The 21477-nt window shown below is 34.8% G+C and overlaps 3 protein-coding genes and 1 non-coding gene across 4 annotated transcripts; 2 read left to right on the top strand and 2 right to left on the bottom strand.

Moving 5' to 3' along the window:
- Nucleotides 1-2099: 2099 nt before the first annotated feature.
- LOC132049745 (CASP-like protein 5B2) lies at nucleotides 2100-6721 on the top strand. The gene is made up of 3 exons (XM_059440665.1): nucleotides 2100-2633; nucleotides 5217-5349; nucleotides 6066-6721. Exons 1-3 carry the CDS (start codon nucleotides 2503-2505, stop codon nucleotides 6264-6266), a joined length of 465 nt encoding a protein of 154 aa, XP_059296648.1. The 5' UTR covers nucleotides 2100-2502; the 3' UTR covers nucleotides 6267-6721.
- A 646-nt stretch (nucleotides 6722-7367) lies between these two features.
- TRNAI-AAU (transfer RNA isoleucine (anticodon AAU)) lies at nucleotides 7368-7441 on the top strand. The gene has a single exon. It is a non-coding gene; the product is annotated as a tRNA-Ile (tRNA).
- Nucleotides 7442-7815: 374 nt separating this feature from the next.
- LOC132050948 (uncharacterized) lies at nucleotides 7816-8544 on the bottom strand. Its single transcript, XM_059442274.1, has one exon. It carries the CDS (start codon nucleotides 8466-8468, stop codon nucleotides 8184-8186), a length of 285 nt encoding a protein of 94 aa, XP_059298257.1. The 5' UTR covers nucleotides 8469-8544; the 3' UTR covers nucleotides 7816-8183.
- Nucleotides 8545-17023: 8479 nt separating this feature from the next.
- LOC132048701 (uncharacterized) lies at nucleotides 17024-17455 on the bottom strand. Its single transcript, XM_059439398.1, has one exon. It carries the CDS (start codon nucleotides 17453-17455, stop codon nucleotides 17024-17026), a length of 432 nt encoding a protein of 143 aa, XP_059295381.1.
- Nucleotides 17456-21477: the final 4022 nt, after the last annotated feature.

The following is a 21477-nucleotide window of genomic DNA, read 5'->3' as shown; positions in this document are numbered from 1 at the left end:
TGCATTAGTGTCTATATGTCAGCTTTATCATGCTTTCCATAGTAATTTGTCAGTGATTCTTTTATATATACTGCTTTAAATTGTTTGTTTTTATGTCGAGAATCTCTTTGGAACACAAGCATCTCTCTTAGGAGTAAATTTTCATCTGTCTATCCTGGGACTCCCGCATAGCTAAACAGGATTCTTTGTTGTTCTTTGCGTATTAGGTGTCTATGTGAACTAAAGAAGTAGAATCCGTGCATTTTTCTGGACAACTATGGAAAACTTTTACTCTTTATTATTTATAGTACTAATTATTTCCACCACATGATGCATGGCCTTTTAACAAATTATAGTGCCCATCTAGAATAAAATCAGACAGAAAATCGCCTTCAATCAGGTGAAGTTTTTTGCGTTTTAAAGCATCGCTCATAAATTAATTATAATATGTAATGCAATCGAATTATTTGATACAAAGCTCGTACTTTTATTGAAAAGGGTGCACTTTTGTTGCAAGCATATATATATGATTCGAATAAAAGAAAAAGTAGACGATTTAGATGGACAAAGAATTATTAAAAATATATACAGAAAAGGTTGCATGGAAAACAGAAAGAATTCTTATTTCATATAGCCAACGGGTTTGACGGAAAGTCTGAACTGGTAATTATAGTTTGCACTTTGCACTTATGGGTTACTCCTTTTATTTCAAATTCTATGTTTGATGAGACCCGGAATTTTAGAAAGAAAGATAAATTTTTGAATTTTTTCGATCTAAAACATGTCATGAGACTAAGGGTAAAATGAGAAATTTAGGGTGAATTTGTTATGAAAAAATATTTTTGTAAAATGTTTTCATACCACACCAAACACACCCCTTAAAGTTAAAACTGTTTCGACGACATGGTGGTTTTCTCCATATTCCTCTCCAACTATTAATTTACTTTTTGTATCTTTTTCTAGAAAAGACTGATATTATTGGAGTACAGTTTGACTTCCAGCAACCATATGTTTATCAACCTATTTAAGAAGAGGAGACCCAATTAAACTGGAGAGGAATTATTAAAATTATATAGTATAAAATGGATACGAAGAAGTGGGGTGAGGGTATAGCTATGGCAACAGGTTTGATGGTACTCATAGGACTCCTATGTTGCTGCCTTAGCTACAAGAAGATGTGTTCTCATGGTAACAAAACCAAAGGTGCTAGCAGTAGCTTCAGTTGTGATGGTGCCTTTTGAGGTGTGTGAGTATATTAATGAACATTCTATTAGTCTGATTCCATTCAAAGAGAAAACACTGCTGGTTCAGCTTGTTTGAAGATTGAATGATAAATTAGAAATCTATGTATACTGATTTGTCCAAAAAAAAGAAAAAAAAGAAGAAGAAGGGGAGTAGTACTATATTTGGAGGAGATCTAGTTGGTCTTGAATAGGGAAAAGAAGCCGATTTGATCTCGATCACGCCATTTTAGGTACAAGATTGAGATACATATATCCACTAAAATCTAAAATGCCATTTGAATATGTATATTGATTAATGCCAGGCATCATGTGCTTATTAGTTTTTACTTATTACCACTTTTTTTATTTCTATGGATGTATCAGTTCCTAGTATATATACATGTATACATATTGGACAAAAAAAAAAAAAAAAAAAAGAACATGTATACATAAAGGCACGTTTTTATTTGATGCATGTTTGCGCAATTTTTGTCTTACAACAGCTAGAAATGGCAAAATCACATTCTTTTGTAGTTTTCCCTTATTAGATCTTCTCAATTAATTAGAGGGGGGTTGCGGTGTATTATTATGCCATGTGGTTTTGGGAAAGTTCATCTAAATGGTATTTACCGGCTAATCTCCTTTAAATTTAAAACTTAAAATCTTTAAAATTAAGATGTGTTACACAACATAAGGTACAGATTTGTTCACTTGTAGATTGGTATAATTTCTTTACATAGAACTTTATATATGGAAGACTGACCTAATGTTCAAAATCATGGGAGTAATATGTGAAAACTGAAAAGTTTAAATTTTAAAAGGAAGAAAGTGTAATTTAATAAAAAGAAGATTAAAAGCAAAGTTCAAGTACGTAATAAAGCAAGGGCCACGTTGGACCGTCTCTGCAGACAGCACTACTTTCAAATGAGTAGTACAAAGCTTCACCATTACTGTCCATTTCTTGTCGGAATATAATTATCTAAGCAAAAACCATAGTACAAAAGAATAAAAATAAACCCATCAAGAAAGTATATTTTCTAATTGCATTTTTAGCTCAGGGGTCTCATCTTTTGTTCATCAAATCATATGTAAATGTAAAGATCTATAGAGAGCAATCTGGTAAATGAGTTTATTGATAATCTTTTACCTTATCCAAAAAAAGTAAATGGGGTTATTGAATTTGTGGAAAATAGAGGGATCTAAAGTTCTTTTTGGTGAAAAGGGTTATGTGGAGCTTAAAGGTATGAAATTTGCTCAAGTATTTTGTTATTAGGAAGAAGTAGAAGTAAGTATTAGAAGTATGAAGCATTTGGTGGGAAGTCCAGGAAGTGTGAGTGGGTTGCTATTGAGGTTTGGTCAATGTTTATTTGCAGCTGGTTCAATTGGTGTAATGGTTTCTGCTTCTGGCTTCTCTAATTACACTGCTTTCTGGTATGTCTTTTCTCTTTTATTAGTTTTCTCATTCAATTTTTCTTGTGTTCTCAGGCTAGTTTGATAGCAAGATGGTCAAATATTTGTCTCCTCTTCTCCTTATTTAGTAGTTTTAATTCTTCATTTTACTACCTGTTATTTCCATTTCTTTGTTTTTCTTGCTATTTTACTATCGTTATATCCTGATTTGATTGCATTTTTTTGAGCCGAGGGTTTATTGAAAACAACCGCTATACCCTGGAAAGGTAGGGGTATGGTCTGCGTACAACTTACCCTCCCTAGACCCCCGGTTGTGGGATTACACTGGGTGTATTATTGTTGTTTGTTGTTGCTGTGGTTCTTTTGATAAGGAAGTTCAATGCTGCATTATTATCAGATAAATCTATGAATTTAACAGATCTCCGAAATGTTTTTTTATGGTTCTGCTAAAGATTTCCTTATGGACTTACACGTGATGTCTATGACTAATAAAGGAATGGAAAAGATCGAAATTTTCCCCTGAACTTTTCGAAATGCTCCAAATTTTCCATCCGTTAGTAGTTGCGGTCAAATCTACCCTCACCATTTAATTATGGACTAGATTTGCTTATTGCTAAGGAGAGAGGCTTTCCAACACGTGAGCGTATTTTACAAGCAAAAAGGGTTTGCTCTTGATTTATGTAAAATTTTCCTATTGCCCTTGAACGTTGAATAATAAGGTTGATGTTCCAGCAACAATCTAGGTCTCAGTTCCCCAAGCTCAGTTTAACCACTGTTAAGCCTCAAATCAGCCCAAATGGAACTCCAACAATGATCAATCGCACCACCAAATTAAGTTCCCATTCCATCGGAACTCAATCGACACAACTCTATCGCCAATAGCAATGTCAGAGCTCTATATCGACCTCCTAATGCTAAAATAAACCTAAGTACACAGAATTCAACTCCTAAATCATTTGCAGTAGTATCGTGGAGGTCAAGGTGGGTTATAGTGGTTGAGGGCTGGTGGTTTTCTACAGGAGGTAAAATGGTTATTGGGGAAGGTGGTAAAGTTTTCTTTGAACCGAGGATCTATCAGAAACAGCCTCTCTACCTCCCAAAGGTAGGGGTAAGGTCTGTGTACACATTACCCTCCCCAGACCCCACGTATGAGATTACACTAGGTTTGTTGGGGAAGGTGGTAAAGTTAAACAGATCATCTGAATAGGGTGATTTCTATGGAACTTCCGTTTTGTTCTTTCTTTGAGTGTCGTGGGGGTGAAATGGTGGTGGAGTAATGATGGCTTTCCGATGGTGTTTCTGAGAGTGGAGGGAATCATATGGTAGTGATTGATTTAGAGGGTTGACGGACAGTGGTTGAGGAAAATGGAATCTGGACAATTTCACAAGGTTCAGGGGTAAATCAGGACCATTTTGTAAAGTACAGGGCAAATTTGGACCTTTTTCCTAAAGGAGAGGGAAGAGGGGTAACAACTAGCTGTTCATTTTCTGCCCCAAAAAGGTTTGAGGTATTTGTGACTTAGGTCGCAGGTTCGAGCCGTGAACCGTGCGAACTAAACCTAGTAAATATGGAGAAGGGTGTGTGTGGGTTTTGGGGGGTGGGGGGGTGGGTGAAAGTAAATGGGGGCTCATTATCCCCGTGTTTTGAAGGCTCCGGTTGGTCCTAAGGGTTAGTCCCAAATAGATTTCTCGGTCGTAAAAAAGAACTAGTTGATTGTTCGCATCTGCTTGAACAGCTGTTTTTTGGACTGATCAGCAAGTTAAGCTTGGAACTAATAAGTATAGCACTATCGCATTCATTTTCAGAGAAGATAGCTGAAAACAGAAAGAATTCAGCGAACATTCAAATATATAATAATTGTAGCCTCTAATATTTGCTTTAGCTTCTAAGTTAGGAACTTTTCTGCCTGCATCTAATTTATCATATTTCATCTTAGAGGACCTATTGTAATTTCTTTTATTTATCCTGATAAGGCGGACCTATCTAATGTAAAACTGCTAGATAAAGAGAGACATGGTTATTAATCTTCTATTCATTGAAGTTAAACATGTGAAAGCATGTGTCTGTGGATAGCCTTTGCATTTGAGCAGTACTTGATGAGAGGCCTTCATATGTAGACCCACGATTGTTCCCTAGCTCTTGATTTTACATTCCTCAGACTCACCACATAATATCTATATGTCGGTCATCAAACAAAAATATCTATGTGGATTATTGGTTAATCCACGACAGTTTGTTGCATGTTTTGCATTTCTCTTCTCGGCAAGATACTTGAAGAACAAAGGCTCCCACACCTGTTATTCAGCATCCTGTTTCTTTCTAATATGCACTTTTTCCTTGTTTGTGCTGAAAAGGTTGGAGCCTCTTATGTCTGATAAATCTGAACTTCTGAATTGTTTTTTTGACATTGGTTCTTATGTACCATGTACAATAGTATTGTTTTTGTTAAATCTTTCTTTCCGTTGATGTTTGCCAAAATTTTCGGGGTCCCTCCATCAGCAGTGCACCTCTTAAAATAGTGTAGACCACTGTCTCTGTTCAGTATGCATATTTCCTTATTTATGATTATGCATGTTTTATACAATACCTGACATATCTTGCAGCTATTTGATTGCATCAATGGGGCTTCAAGTATTGTGGAGCTTCGGGCTTGCATGTCTGGACATGTATGCTTTAAGGATAAAAAAGGACCTTCATAATCCAGTCTTAGTGAGCCTATTTGTTGTTGGAGACTGGGTATGTACTTTTGCTTTGCTTTCTTCTCTTGCTTATGTAATGTAGTTGGTTATATACAACTGAAACGGTATAAGCACCTTTTTGTCTCTATCATCCTCATTCTTCCTTTCTAACTCTTGTTTTGTCCCTAAAATAGTTCACATTTTCTTGTTTCCTTTTCTTCACAAATTTTACCAAGAACAGTTGATCTGATTCCCCTCTCACTGGAAGCAATGACTGCTTGACATTTTTTGCTTCTTGTCCTTGGTAATATACAAACCTTCAAGTTTGAAAGTACAGTTTCCTCTGCTTACAAGTAACTGCTGATATTTCAGTCAGGTCATTGCCCCAAATCCAATTGGAATGTTTTGGATGCTATAAATAATTCTTTCCTGGTTGAGAGCTGTCCGAGTACTATGCTTTGATAGTCATCGTGATCATCACCAGACATTCACCTTAAACATCCTTCTGTCATTAGTAAAGAATGTTACATTGATCATGTGATTTTTTTCCTGCTAGGCTGAAACTCCTCTTATCTAACATTACTTGACAACGGTAGCTTGGTCTTGCCTTTTTGTGGCTCAGACCTTCAAAGTAGATCCTCCCTTTTGGCATTTTCTGACCATAATGCGTATATCTTGTCCTAGGAATCTTGCCCCTTTCTTTTTGTTATAACTATGCTGTATTCGCTTGCCATTAAAAAAGTTTTATGTTTGCTCGCTTGACTTTAATTACAGGTTACTGCAACCCTATCACTTGCAGCTGCGTGCTCGTCAGCAGGGATTGCTGTTTTATATTCAAAAGATTTAAACTTTTGCAGTACTCCACCTCATCTTCCATGTGGTCGATTTGAGCTCTCTGTAATGTTGGCGTTCATAACCTGGTTTCTTATTGGGATTTCCTCCCACGTGATGTTTTGGATTCTAGCCGCAGTTTAATGATGCGAGGATTGCTTTTCTACTCAGAAGATTGCTTCTGAAATGATCTCCAAGAACCGTCACATCTAAATCTAATTACCACGAACATGTAACCTTATCTTCCTTGGCAATTGATGTGAGTTTCGTCTGCACTGATGGAGTTGCTTGGAGTTTGGCAGTTCCCTGTTGTGCTCATCAAGCTCCATTTTGATTTGAGTGTAAATTGTAACCTCCTAACTGTGCTCTAACTTACTGCAGTTCAATTACACTTGTGAGTACTGAGGTTTTTTGCTAGCAGTACTTGACCCTGGGCTTTTTGAAATCAAATTTCATAGTCTAGCAGCTTGCATAGCTTTGTTAAATACAATATGAACTTGTAACATATACAGGCATTAGACATATTTTTTTGACAGGCTTAGGTTTTTGCTGGTTGTGCACCTGATATTCAATTAGTCGATGTTTGCTTTATGAAGTAATCAGAAATGGCAACTCCTTTTTCACAGAATTCACAACCCTCTCTTCTTTTTTGAATTAAAGTCTAATGAGTCTAACCACAATGTCAATGTGAACATATCTCGTACAAGTGCAAGAGTGTATCTGTATACTCTCTACTTCCGTTATCTCTTTTCCCAAATTGCTTTGAAATGTTTTTCGTCGAGGCGAGGGTCCATCAGAAACAGCCTTTCTACCTCTCAAGGTAGGGGTAAGGTCTGCATACACACGACCCTCTCTAGACCCTACTTGTGGGATTACACTTGATATGTTGTTGACTATGATCTGGCAGTAGCAGTAAAGTGTAAATCTTCTTAACACAAAATAGCAGCAATGAAGTTTACGAGCCGCAACTATTTACATTTTAAATTTTGCAGATCTAAGTCTCTATGACCCATCACTCTTAACTTGTAGACAAGGGTCAAGGGCAGCTGGCATTTATAAAATCTTGCTGCACCTTTCTAAGGTTGGAAGGTCACATTATGATCTAAATTTTATCTTACTCTGCTGGGAGTTTCACATGTAGGAGTTCCGTTGTAGGGGATGGTTTTGTTCAAATTTTATCGGTTTTTGTTAGTTCAATTGAGAGACACTAAGACAAATAAGATAATTCGGCCGAGTACAAACAACGGCCCATTAGCTCAGTTGGTTAGAGCGTCGTGCTAATAACGCGAAGGTCGCAGGTTCGAGACCTGCATGGGCCATTGGAAAATATTTCTTTTCAGTTTTTTTATTTTTTTATTTGATTCTGGTGCTGAAATTTCTTCCTCTTAATTCTGGGAAAATCAATTTCTTTATTCAAATTACTTTTATTCAAATATGAAATATCCCGTTCCCTTGTTCTTAGTGACACATAGTTTAAACCTTGAATTGAGTGTTATCACGAAGCAATATATTTTCTAAAAACAGGTAACCATCATAAATAACCAATTTCTTTGGAATTACTGAGTTCATTCACTTGTTAAAGTCAGAAGGAGAAAAAAAAAAGAAAAAAGAAGTTTCTTGTGTTTCATCATTATTTTACAAGAAATTTTCTAGAATCAACAAATTAAATGCAAATATCAAATGAACCATTAAATAAACAGAAAATTTGACAATTTATATCACGTACACAACATATACACAGTACACTACATAACATGACCAACCAATATATACACTTTGAAATTAAAGTACACGTAGAAAAGCAAAAGTCTGAGTTCCCTTTGGTTATCCTCAAACAAGAAACCATGAAAGTAAGTAGTAAAAGTCTGAGGTCCCTTTAGTTAATCCTCAAACTTACACCAAACTAAAAACCACCAAACAAAATTCCAAAAAAAAAAAAAGAAGAACAAGAAGAAAAGATGGTCACACATGAAAACCCACCGTACCTCTAGTTACAATCATTTAATTCCACCATATTTTGCTATTGATTTTTCCTTTAGCAAAAGTTATATTTTTTTTACTTCATATTGCACGAGTAGAAATCCGGTGGCACCTAGCCACCGGTGACTGAACTCCACCGGACACCATTCTTTTGGTGACAGTGGATGCAGAAGATGAAGTTGAAGATGAAGTCGTCGAAAACATAGTATCAACATGTCCAAAAAGCTGTATATCGGACGTTTCAAAACGACCCGAATCGCCTGGAAGTCTCATGTAAGAAGCTGAAGGCGATTCATTCATCCATGTTGTCCTTCCATTTTTGTACTCCACTATTGCTTTGTAAACAAATGGGATCAACCCCTCCATTTTTTTTTTTGTGCAACTTTAGAAGAAATTTTTGGAGTGTTAGAGGAGAAATTTTGGAAGGGGAATATATATATATAGTAAGTGGATTATTGGATAGATAGTCCAGCTGTAAATGCTAAGCTAAGCTGACAATGAGGCACGAATGGATGAAAATTAAGGAAAATATATAAAGAGGCTTTTAAGCAATGACATTGAAGACCTATTCCTCACATGAAAGCTCCACTTAAACTACATTACATTTACATATCACCAAATCTCAATTTATTATTTCTCGTAATCTTACTTTGCACATCTTGATTAATAAAAAAAGTTAATAGCTAGAATATCGCTTTTGGTAGGTAATTCATTTAAAATCCACTGGCTAGTCGATCCTGATAAACAATCCTATTGTTTATTTCATTATTCTTAAACTAGTATCCATGGTCTTTAGACTTTACATGATTTAGTACTATATTATGTGTGGTAGTTCGGTTTTTCCTGTTTAAATTGATCTATGTTATGGTTTAATCCGAACTAAATAATTTTGGCTTACACCTTGTATATATGTTAAAAAATTAATTTAATTAGTACAATAATAGATTTCGAACTCAGATCATTTTTTTATGATAAAATTCTAGCCTCAAACCGCGTGATTATTACAAATTCTAGCTGGATCAGCCTATATAGATAGTTGACATGTATTACTCCCTCCGTCCCAATTTGTTTGACATTTTTTGCTTCTCGAGAATCAATTGAGTTGTTCTTTGACCGTAATTTTTTTTATACGTCTTTTAAGTATTTTAAATTATTAATTATGGTGACTTATAATAGTCTTTAACTAGTTTCCAAATATGTAAACTTTATTTCAATTTTTTCTAAGATTCTATGTTCAAACACACGGTCAAAATTAAGAAGTTTGATTCTCGAAAAGCGAAAAGTTTCAAACAAATTGGGACTGAGGGAGTACTATCTTAATGGTTCATATATAGTATGTAGTTTTTCATTATTTGGTGATACCATATCTTTTAGGATATGGTGATCCTGTTAGAAGCTTTCAAAAGTTATGTACTTGCTGCCACTTTCATTTTCCTATTAACAGTTGAACCACAGCTTTCCAAGCTAGCAAGATACTATTCTTTGTGCTATTTTTTTCCCATCTAGGAAAACTAAGTGCTGTCTATGTTGCTCCAATAACATCAGAGAAACACCAAAAGTGGAAGAATAATGAAAAAGATAATTGACTCTCTTGAAGAGGATAATTTCAGGACAAATTAAAGAGCTGTCACTTAATAAATTAGTACTACTAACTTTTGTTAATGGTTACATGTGTGGACACATTGATTCTTCTGATTTAGCCTACCTGAGTTGTTTGGTTCCGTAATATCTTGAAGGAATTATTGAAATCTTGACAGAAAAGACTAGAGATAAAAGTTACATAGAAAAGTGTTGTTTCTTCCATTGTGCTTGGCACATTTGGGAGCACTTGAACAGTTAGCTGGCTTGAAAGTTCAGCTTGAAAAGTTTATAGAAGATTAAACAATTGAAGGGAAGGATCGATGAAATTTCATCTGTCACATTTTTTGTAAAATATTCCAAAGAGAATAATATATATTTTTTTAAATCCTTGTATCCTAATTTTGCTTTAATAACATGACTTGTTGGGACTCACTTGATATAACTGTTCATTTTTTGCAAGGAGAAAGAAATAAAAAGACACGTGAAACTCTTATCATCACCACTTATTTAAAAAGATAATTCTGATACCTTTCATTTATTTGACATACATGTCAAAGTCTTTTTTAAATTTTAAATTATGTGCTCAATTAAATGCTAATATGTAGATTGAGACAGAGGAAGTATTGTCTTAATGTCTAATGACATCCATGTGATTGGTTGTAATATGAAATCTAGCGATTGGTTAAAGTATGGGTTGCGGTCTTCATATATGATATTAGAGCTAGCTTTTGAAGAATAATTAGGTTCAACTTGCATTTTCTTTGTATGATATCACAGTTAAACTCCTTGTGGTTATGTTACCTATTGTTATGTTATTCACACTCCAAATATTCAATTCTGAGGGTGTATATGAGTATTGTAATGTATCACATTGGTCGGATATATAAGCTATACGTAGTCTTTGTTCCATATATTATTTAGTGCAAGTTTCTTCTTGTGAACTAATTTTTGAAATTGAGTTAGAATGTTAGATAACCATCATCACAGGTGTTTTTCGATCTTCTTTCTTTTTCCCCAGTTACTTTCAGAACCCTTAATACTGTAATTGGAAGAAAAAATTGCCAGTTGCAACAAGTGAAAGAAAATAAGGGAAAATTGATGTGATTTTTTTCTGTTTGTCTGGCGTACCTAATTTTAGCAATTCTATATATTACGTGAAACTGGAAGAGTTACGTACCCATGGTGATGGGGAAGGTTAGTCTTCAATATAAGCAGATGAGAAGTCTCTATAGTTTAACCAATTATAAGGGGTTAATATAATTTAAGCTACTCTTTTTTTTTAATCCAACTATCGCTCTTTGAATATAACGAGCTACCAAATTTTGCCTGATTTCGTTAATAATATCTGATAATTAGAAATGAAAGTTTCGTCCTAATCTGAGAACTTATTTTATCCAGCATTTGTATTCATTATTCAATCAAAGTTCCTAAACAACCATAATGTTAGTTCACAGCTTTTTAAATAAGTTAATTGCTAGTAGATTGAAGTAGAAAGGTACCAACTTGTAATGAAATTCAAGTTTAATAACCTGGTCATAGCTTATATATTAGTATTACTATGTACGTATTTATTAAATACTTGCATGCTATGACTTTCCGTTAGACATCCAATTTAATTTTTTGCTTCTTAGACTATAATTAAGATATACCGACTCTTATCTTATGGATTCCACTTAAGGTGAAGTCATAACTTGCATCACTACTAAATGTAGTCGTCCACTAATCATATAATCTTTTAGTCATTTTCCTTTTTCTAATCAACCAAGAGTTAGTTTCAAAGTAGGAATCAAAGTGTCCTACTTCTAATGCCATATAGATAAAACTGCGTGCGCCTTTGTGTTGGGCGTTAGGTAAAGAAAGAGAGAGGATTGAGTTCTTTTCACTTAGGGTGTGTTTGGTATGATCCTAGAAAATATTTTCTTAGAAAATAAGTGAATTTCTTATTTATTTTATAGTGTTTGGTAAGTAAGTAATATATATAATCACAAGAGAACTTATATGTAATCTAGCAAAACACTAAGGGGTGGAATGAGGTGGAGAGTAGGGGTTGGGGGGGGGGGGGGGTTAATGGTCAAGGGATGGGGGTTTGGGTGGATGGGAAGAAACAATGAACTTGGAATGTCACGTATGAAACTTGTTTTCTTTACTTTCATTAGGGAAGTCATTTTCCTCATGATTTCTAAGGAACTTTGTTTTCCTAAAAAATATATTTTCTAAAATATTTTGACCAACCAAATATGAGAAACTTGGATCCCTGCCAAACACACTCTTAGTCTCAGTTTTAAAGTCATAATATTACCTTTTTAACTTTTGTTTTATATATAAATTATCACCACAAGCGTATTAGGAATCTTAGAAGCTTTATTTGTTGGCTACCTGAACTTTCATCTTGTTGGTGAGGGTTCGAATCCCCATGTTGTAATCCTCTCCCCCATTTCCCCTTACCCTACCCCCTATGTAATTAAAAAAAAACTTTTAAAAAAAAAAAAAAAAAAAACCACCTCAAGCAGTGGCTATATTTTATTTGTGGAAGGTAGATTGTGGGGAAAAGCTAAAATCTATTTTACCTTTTTGAATGGAGTCGAGCGTGTTCAATTAAATTTAGACGGATTGAAATGAGTTGAATTAATAAATGTATGAGTCATTTGCTTGAGCTGAAATGAGCTAAGAACCAGGTCATAAACCAAATCCACCCAATTCTTACTAAGTTTTAATGAATTTATTTATTTATTTATTATAATTTTTTAAGTACCTGATAACAACACCCCCCCCTCCTCTATTATGACCGTATATATAACATATCAAACAAAAAAAAAAATCGTTTAAACATATTTTGATAAGGTTTTTCATGGGTCAATTTGAGCTACATATCAACCCATATTTATATTGTCTGAATTAGGCAGATCAATTGGACTGAATTAACAAATAAGTGATTATCGACCCGTCCAAACCTGGATGGGATGGGCGCATCATATTTTTATTGACTAATTTTGTGACCCCTATTTTTGAAATTGAAACCACAATCTCTCCGTATATGATATAAATAGCTTCTCAAATATAAAATCATTAGCCGGATATAGCTTCTGGCCCATTTTGCTTGAAGATAATGTTGGAAATCTTACGGACAATACTTGATCACGAACCTTGTCGGAAATTACTTGCTCACGAACCTTGCAAGAAATTCTTGAAAGCTTGAGGCATATGTCAATTAAGACACTGTCCTTAAGGATATTTCACCCGGTATGAGTGTATCCCCCAGGATTCAACAAGCTCTTCTAGTACAAAAGTAGGAGCCAGAATCTAACAAAGATTTCACAAAAAAGAAAACCCAGCACAACATAATATAGAAGAAAGAATATTTCTTTATTATCTATCTACCACCAAAGAAAATAACTTAAGACTTTCTTAGTTCAAACCATTCACTGAAATCATGCTTACATATTAACTAATACAAACGTTCCAATCTATCAATGGCCAAACAGTTTTATCATCATAATTGTGTCCTTCATTAGCCTTAATGTCAAAAAACGGTTTTGGTCATTAAACAATTTAATGACTGTTGAACGTCTGTCCATTTTAAGCAATAAGACTCATTAAATGAAAACAAATTAATTATTTATATTTGATGAAGCTAGATATTATTTAGTAAACATGGATTTATGCATTTTTTTTTAGATATTCTAATTATTTTCATAGCAATCCCCACATATCTCAAAAAGAATATTAAATAATAGAATAAAATAATTTTTTTAATAGGTGAAATAGTAAGTTTTGCTGGGTTTTCACATATGAGTAAAATGCGTCGAATCTGGTGTCGCATAGACTATGAACCAGACCTAGATAAAATAAGATTATACTTACAGAATAATTGGTGAAGTTTAAACAGTTCTATGAACCAAGAATTCTTTTGTAAGCCCATGGTCTTATTCTATCACATTATACTCGTACAATCTTTGTTGTTATTGCAGTTTTGCCGTAAGAGGCCATGCGCGTTTCTGGTATTAATGAGTGCTCTAGAAATCCGTCACAATTTCATAGGAGCGGCACCACTCCACACTCATATAGGTCCACCCATCAAGTGTATTCTGCAGAGCAATACATTACCTATAAAGGATATGGTAATGGATTAAGAGTTTATAACTCATCACTCACTTTGCCTTGCAGAACTATATACACACACCATAGGAAGAGACATAATTTAATAGTGCATTTTTGATCAACTAATGACTTGTTATTACTCATATGAACCCAATTCATGTAATTTCCAATCACATATATTGGGTTACCATCATTGTTGATCTTCTCAATTGACAAAAGTCTCATTCCCCTTGATGTTTCTTTTAGTCTTGTGAATCGGCCAAATTCACCTCAGACATCACATAACTCATGAAATAATTTCATCTCACAACAGCGCTGTTTTATCTCATTATGTCTCAAACGGATATGTTAAATTGCCATTGAAAATTAATTTATTCAGTACAGCTAATGCTGCTTGGCAACAACAATATATTGACACGTTGATTTTATCTCAACCTCAATATTCACGAAGAAGTATCTTAGCCTCATTACTAGCCAACTCCAAACCATAAACTCGGATTTCATTATGGTCTACTTGGCTAATTTTCATATTTTTACACCCCCACAATTGTTAAACTCATAATCGCTGATGGATTTTGAGAGCCTCTTAGCATTATTGTACCCTCTAGTACAACAATTATTAATTCATCATAACAATTTATCTTGAGTTGCTTCTCTCCAAAATAATACACCAAGAGAAGAAATAACCCATAACATATCATTATCAACAAGATAAGTATAAAATCTTCACCAAAATATTCTTCCATCCTTGTACCTTTTCTTCTCCACAAATCCTCAAAATGAAAATCATTTTGAATAATAAGACCACATAAAATATTATCACTTTACAAAATTCCCTGAACATAACTCTAGTAACACACACCATAACCCACACATTTTCAAAAGCTTAAGATAGGAAATAAAATTTTCATAACTCATGACACCGTAACCCCCACATTTTCAAAACTTTTAATATAAGGAAATAATATTTTTATAACTCATAAGAAGAATTACAGATTTCTCATAAGACATTTCATCTTATAAATAACAAGTTAATAATATAGCCTCACCCAAATAATTATGTAAAATGACATCATTAAAAATATTTTAAGAGAGCAATAAGCGAAAAGTAAGTATCAGTACTAATATTTTCTTCATTTATTTTTTAAAAATAGTAGGCACAAATAAACTATGATTACAATATCTATTGCGCACACGGATATGCTTACTAGCACCATAGTCGAACACCCAATCTCTTCACATTAGTCACAAGATTCACTTGAGAAATGACCACAACAATTATATTATCCGCTTACTCAAATTTATTTTCGCTTAGCGGGATTATCATTTCTTTGAATCTTCTACTACATTGAGGTGTATGATAGCTTAGTTTGCCACACTAAAAATATCATTTCAAGAATTTTACCACAATAGCTGCATATTAAAACATACGCATCCATATTCAACTCAACACCTCAAATGTAAATTATTCACAAATACTCGAACGATCTGAAACTTATTAGAAGCTACCTAAAATAATAACACAACAACGTAAATTCATACCAAAAAGAGATCGTCCAATAAAAACTTTTTGCAAGAATCAAATAAATCCTCAAAGGGGCCTTTAAGAATTTTCTCACTCATTACTAATCCACTCGCAGAAAAAACTTCATTATAATTCATTGAAAAATTCTTATGCATCAACTGAAGCAGCCAATTGATACAACCATAAGTTGGCACTCAAAAAATACTGTAATAATTAATCTAAGTCAACAAAAAATTAAACTTTCAGTGGAATGCACTATTTGCATAAACACGGAGGACATCATTTTCTAAAATAGTTCAAATGAACATTTTTGCACTACTTATAATATCACTGATCATCATAAGGCAAACTAGAAATCATAATGGTAATTATATTTCCAGACTTGTTACTTGTGTGCTCCAATTTTTGTTATTTGTTCGTAATGTAAAACCAAAAATAATGCATGATAAGGAAAAGTATCAATACTTGAATTAACTCGAATACTAAACACGTTATTTGACAATAACATATGTCCAGAAGTTTTATCACATACCTTTACCTTCTTTGAAAAGAATGAGTGAAAAATCTCTATACCTTTCGATGGAATTAGAACAGTGACTTGGACATCATCAAATTGATTCTCTGTAAAATTATAGTGCAAATATCCTTAAGATTGTTGGAAATCTTACGGAAAATACTTAATCATGAACACTTGTAGGAAACTCTTAATACTTGATTACGAACCTTGTCGGAAAATACTTGATCACGAACCTTGCAAGAAATTCTTGAAAGCTTGAGGCATGTCAATTAAGACACTGTCTTTAAGGATATTTCACCTGGTATTTGTGTATCCCCCAGGATTCAATAAGCTCTTCTAGTACAAAAGTAGGAACCAGAATCTAACAAAGATTTCACAAAAAAGAAAACCCAGCATAACATAATATAGAAAAAGAATATTTCTTTATTATCTATCTACCACCAAAGAAAATCACTTAAGACTTTCTTAGTTCAAACCATTCACTGAAATCATGCTTATATATGAACTGATACAAACTTCCAATCTATCAATGGCCAAACAGTTTTATCATCATAATTGTGTCCTTCATTAGCCTTAATGTCAAAAAACGGTTTTGGTCATTAAACAATTTAATGACTGTTGAACGTCTCTCCATTTTAAGCAATAACTCATTAAATGAAAACAAATTAATTGTTTATATTTGATGAAGCTAGATATTATTTAGTAAATATGGATTTAAGCATATTTTTTTTTTGAGATGTTATAATTATTTTCATAACAAATAATACTATTTGGGGAGTTAAATAATTTTTTCTTTTAGTACAATTTTAATTAAACTTTTTAAAATAATTAAAATAATTAGCTATGTTCAGGTCATTAGTAGACACGTAATGAGCAATTCCTTCAAAGAAAGTTCCCATAGATTGTGACCTTCAAAGAAATTAATTAACTTTGTGGATAAGATTTGTAGCCTTCCTTGTAAGGAAATTCCCATTAGGTCTTCGCGTTTGGTTTGGCAGCGTTCCTTGTAACTTGTAAGGAAATTCCCTTTGTTTTTTTGGTGATCAACAGTTTTATTTTGGTAATCAACAGTTCTATTAATCACCAAGTTAGGATCATTACAGCACCATAGTTGAGCCATCACAGCTAACTATTTCAAAGAGAACAAAAAACCATTACAAGACTCTAGCCTACATATATAGAGGGGCAGTACATAGTAGCTTAAAACTGGTAACTCTGAATAGTAGCAGATAGTCCAGGACCAGCTCTGACATTACAGATATAGGCAATCTCACGTGCAATACTTGCAACATCTCGACTTCTCTTCTCAAAGAGTCTTTGATTCCTTTCGATCCAGATTGAGTGAATGCCTTCAGCATAGACCATTCTAAAAATCCTTGCTCTGTGAGACTTCCCTTTACCACATTGCAATACCCAAGTTAGATGATTCCCCCATGTTTGTGCAGGTGAAAACTGTCTCTGAATCCAGCTAAACAATCTGCTCCATAACTGGTTAGCAAAGGGGCAACCAACAAACAAGTGACTTCTATCCTCATGACATTGCTGGCATAGTATACACAGTGGTTCGACATCCAATCCCCATTTAATGAGCCTATCAGATGTAAGTAGTCGTCCATGTAAGGTCAGCCACATAGTAAATACAGATTTTGGCCTTGCAGCATTTTGGAAAATCAAGCATTTCCATCTGACCCTTCCAGATCACCTAGCATCAAGTACATAGTCTAATGAAGCTTTTGCCAGGTTGAAAATCAACATTTGCCATATCTAAATGTCTTCTGGAAGTAAAAATCTGTCTAACCATCCAACTAGCATGACCCGGAATAACCATAGTTGTAAACTCCTGATTTTTAACATAGTATGCATGAATCCATTTTACCCAAAGCCTGTCTTGTTTGCTAGCCAGGTCCCAGCATAACTTGATGATAGCAGCATGATCAAGTTTGTGAAATTCCCTTTAGGTTTTCACGTTTGGTTTTTTCTTTCTGTGTGTTCCAAATCTTAGTTTTATCAACTAAGAAATAGGTGAAACTATATTTTTCTATCATTAATTAATTAAAATAAAGTTGAATGAAAGCAAATACTCCCTCCTTCTCTATGAATACAATTCATATTTGGTCTCTATTCCGTCTCCATTGGAATTGTATAAGATATCTCGAAGTCGAGTAGGAAGACTTTTTTTCTTCTTGTTAAGAAATATGAGAGTGCACTCAATTATTGTACATAGAGGTGAATTCATGATAACTCCATTGATAGGAGCTTGAATTACTAAGACAGAATGAAGAGAAAGCTTAAGGAATAAGGAAACTTGAAGAAGAAGCTAACGTATGAAGAATGAATGAGAGGAAGAGAGGAGAGAATTCTGTTATAGAGAGATGATTTTTACAATTTACAATGATATAGAAATGATTCCATCTTATAGAATATACTCTACTTGCTTGTATATATACACCTTACACTTAGTTGAACTACCTTGAGTTAGTTAACTCTAACTACCTAACTATCTAGTGTAGTTAGTTATAACTACCTAACCATGATAGCTTGCATATAATATACATAACGTATGCTCATGTTAACACTCCTCCTCAAGCTCATGGTTTAAACAGGTTCATTACTCCAAGCTGTTTGAGCAAGTACTGGTGTTGTGCCTTACCTAGTCCCTTTGTTAGCAAGTCTGCTAGTTGATCATCAGTATGCACATACTCAGTTTTAAGTAGCCCTTGACAGATTCTTTCTCTCACAAAATGACAGTCAATGTCTATATGCTTGGTTCTCTCATGGAATATAGGATTTGCAGCAATTTGGATAGCAGCCTTGCTGTCACATATCATCTTCACTGGTACTTCAACTTCTACTCCAAGTTCTCTGAATAGTCTAATTAACCAAGTTACCTCAGCTGCACATGTAGCCATGCTTCTAAACTCAGCCTCAGCTGAGCTTCTTGACACAGTTTCCTGTTTCTTTGACTTCCATGACACCAAAACTCTTCCAAACTTGACTATATAGCCTGTAACTGATTTCCTAGTCTCCAAACATGCACCCCAGTCTGAGTCACAATAGGCTATCAACTTAGTAGCATCCTCAGCAGGCATGAACAAGCCTAATCCAGGTTCCTCTTTCACATATCTGACTACTCTGAGTGCTGCTTCCATATGTGAAGCTTTTGGACAATGCATATATTGACTTAGTACCTGAACTGAGAAAGCCAAGTCTGGTCTGGTCATGGTAAGATATAGTAGTCTTCCTACTAGCCTTTGGTACTTGCTAGGATCCTAAAGCAGCTCATCATTTACAGCCTGACTCTTCTTATTATTTTTTACTTGGAGAGCCCTGACTACTATCCTCAGGCTCTTGCTTATCTGTTGTTTGATCATTCTCAGTATTGTTGCTTGAGGTGCATTGATCATATTGGAATGAGGTCAATTTCTGATTAAGTTCAAGAGGAGTACCAGCTGTTTTGGCTCCTCCTCAACCAGATTCTGCTATTAGCTCTAGAGCATACTTTCTTTGAGATAGTATGATCCCTTTATTTGATCTTGCACATTCAATGCCAAGAAAGAACTTGAGCTCACCCAAGTCTTTCATCTTGAATCTCTTCTAGAGTCACACAATAGTTGTTGACTATTACCAGTTATCAAGAGATCATCTACATAGACTAGAATGATCATAATGTCACTACCAGACTTCCTTGTAAACAAAGAGTAATCATAGTGACTTTGTTGAAACCCCATAAGCAACAAAGATTCAGTTAACTTCAAGTTCCACTGTCTAGGGGCCGGCTTAAGCCCATACAATGATTTATGTAGTTTGCAGACCTTATGAGACTCCCTCTGTCTGGCAAACCCTTCAGGAATCTTCATGTACACCTCTTCTAGGAGATCACCATTCAAGAAAGCATTATGAACATCCATTTGGTAGATGAACCAGTGTTTGGCAGCAGCTAAAGCAACAACTAATCTAACTGTAACCATTTTGGCAATAGGACTGAATGTTCATAATCCAGGCCCTCTTGTTGGCTGTATCCTTTGGCAACAAGTCTAGCTTTGAACCTCTCCACTTCACCATTAGACTTGTATTTGATTTTGTAAACCCATCTGCAGCCAATAGGCTTTTTTCCAAAAGGTAAATCAACCAAACTCCAAGTCTTGTTGTCCTTTAAGGCATCAATCTATAACTGCATTGCTTGCTCCCATTGAGAATCAGCAGAGGCTTCCTTAAAGGAGGAAGGTTCAATATGAGCTGAATAGACAGTCAAGATATGTTTATAGGAGCATGTCCTAATCTCTTATGCCACAAAGAACTAGACTCAGATAGACCAGCAGTATTAGCAACTTCTCTTATTGGTTGAACTGAAGACTGATGAGATCTTCCTTCCCTTAGTATGTAAAGGCCACACTCTTCTTTACCAATCCCCTTGAACTGTCCAGTGTAGAGATCCTGAAAAATGCAGAAATTAGGAAAGAAAGATGCTGAGCACTTTAGTTCTTTTGTGAGCTGAGATACAAATAGGAGACTATATTTGAACTCTGGCACAAACAGAACATTGGTGATGAGAAGATCTTCAAATATCTTTGACTCTCCAACATGAGACAGTGGCACTACACTATCATTAGGTAGATGCACTTTATTCCTATTAGCCTTTGGAACAGGTTTATAACTATCTAGCATTTCAACTTTTGATGTCATGTGATCCGAGGCTCCAGTATTAACAATCCACTCTTTTTTCACATATTTGGACACCAAAGCAGTTAAAATACTACTTGCTGCTGCTGCTTTAGCAGATGTTTCTGGTGATGCAGTGTCACTTCCCTTTGACAGCAACTGTAAAATCTACTTGTATTGGTCCTGAGTGAAGAATGCTGCAGGTAGAGCTTGTGCTGGATTTGCAGCCATGTGTGCTATAGGTTGACTAGGTGTAACTTGATTTGCATGTGCATGTGGTCCATTTTTCCTCTTTGTTTTCCAACCTGGTGGATATCCAACTATTTTGAAACACTGCTCCCTAGTGTGTCCTTTATAACCACACACTTCACATATTATGAACTGTTTCTGTGACTTGTTCAAATGGTTCCCATAGTGACCACTGTTTCGTGCACCACCACTTCCTCCTGGACCAGTACCACCTACATGACCACCTCCAATTCCACTCCCTTTGTGACTGAAGAATGTTGTTCCTTCAATACTACCAGACCTCAAACTTACATGAACAACACTAGCTAGATTCCTTTGACTTTCACATCAACTATCAGTGAATAAGCTTTGTTTAAACTGGGAGTGGGGGACATCATGAGAATCTGAACTCTAGCTTGTGTATAAGACTCATTAAGTCCCATAAGAAACTGTAGGAGTCTTTGGTACTCAAAATGTTCAATGAATTTCTTTGATTCAAGACCAGGACATCCTGGACAAGGCATTATTGCATCAAATTCATTCCAAAAGTCACTTAGTTTTGAAAAGTAATCTGAGACTGACATAGTTCCTTGTGTGCAAGTGTGAATTTCCTTATGCAGATAAAACACTTGAGATCCATTGACCTTATCAAATCTTTCCTTCAACTCACACCAGACCTTGTGAGCATCAAATGCATACATAACACTACTAAGCAAGCCAGGTCTGACTGCACTCATGATCCATGAGAGTACTACAGCATTACACTT

This window comes from Lycium ferocissimum, chromosome 3 (genome assembly GCF_029784015.1).
Source record: "Lycium ferocissimum isolate CSIRO_LF1 chromosome 3, AGI_CSIRO_Lferr_CH_V1, whole genome shotgun sequence".
Lineage (NCBI taxonomy): Eukaryota > Viridiplantae > Streptophyta > Magnoliopsida > Solanales > Solanaceae > Lycium > Lycium ferocissimum.
The sequence above is the reverse complement of the archived record's forward strand: the minus strand, read 5'-3'. Positions and strand labels throughout refer to the sequence as shown.

Bases quoted from the DNA above. Each gene is read 5' to 3' on its own strand.
- LOC132048701 (XM_059439398.1), bottom strand. From the start codon at position 17,455: ATGTGGCTGACCTTACATGGACGACTACTTACATCTGATAGGCTCATT.
- LOC132050948 (XM_059442274.1), bottom strand. From the start codon at position 8,468: ATGGAGGGGTTGATCCCATTTGTTTACAAAGCAATAGTGGAGTACAAA.
- LOC132049745 (XM_059440665.1), top strand. From the start codon at position 2,503: ATGAAGCATTTGGTGGGAAGTCCAGGAAGTGTGAGTGGGTTGCTATTG. The intron at 2,634-5,216 runs GTATGTCTTTTC...CATATCTTGCAG, and splicing joins TCTAATTACACTGCTTTCTG to CTATTTGATTGCATCAATGG. The intron at 5,350-6,065 runs GTATGTACTTTT...CTTTAATTACAG, and splicing joins TATTTGTTGTTGGAGACTGG to GTTACTGCAACCCTATCACT.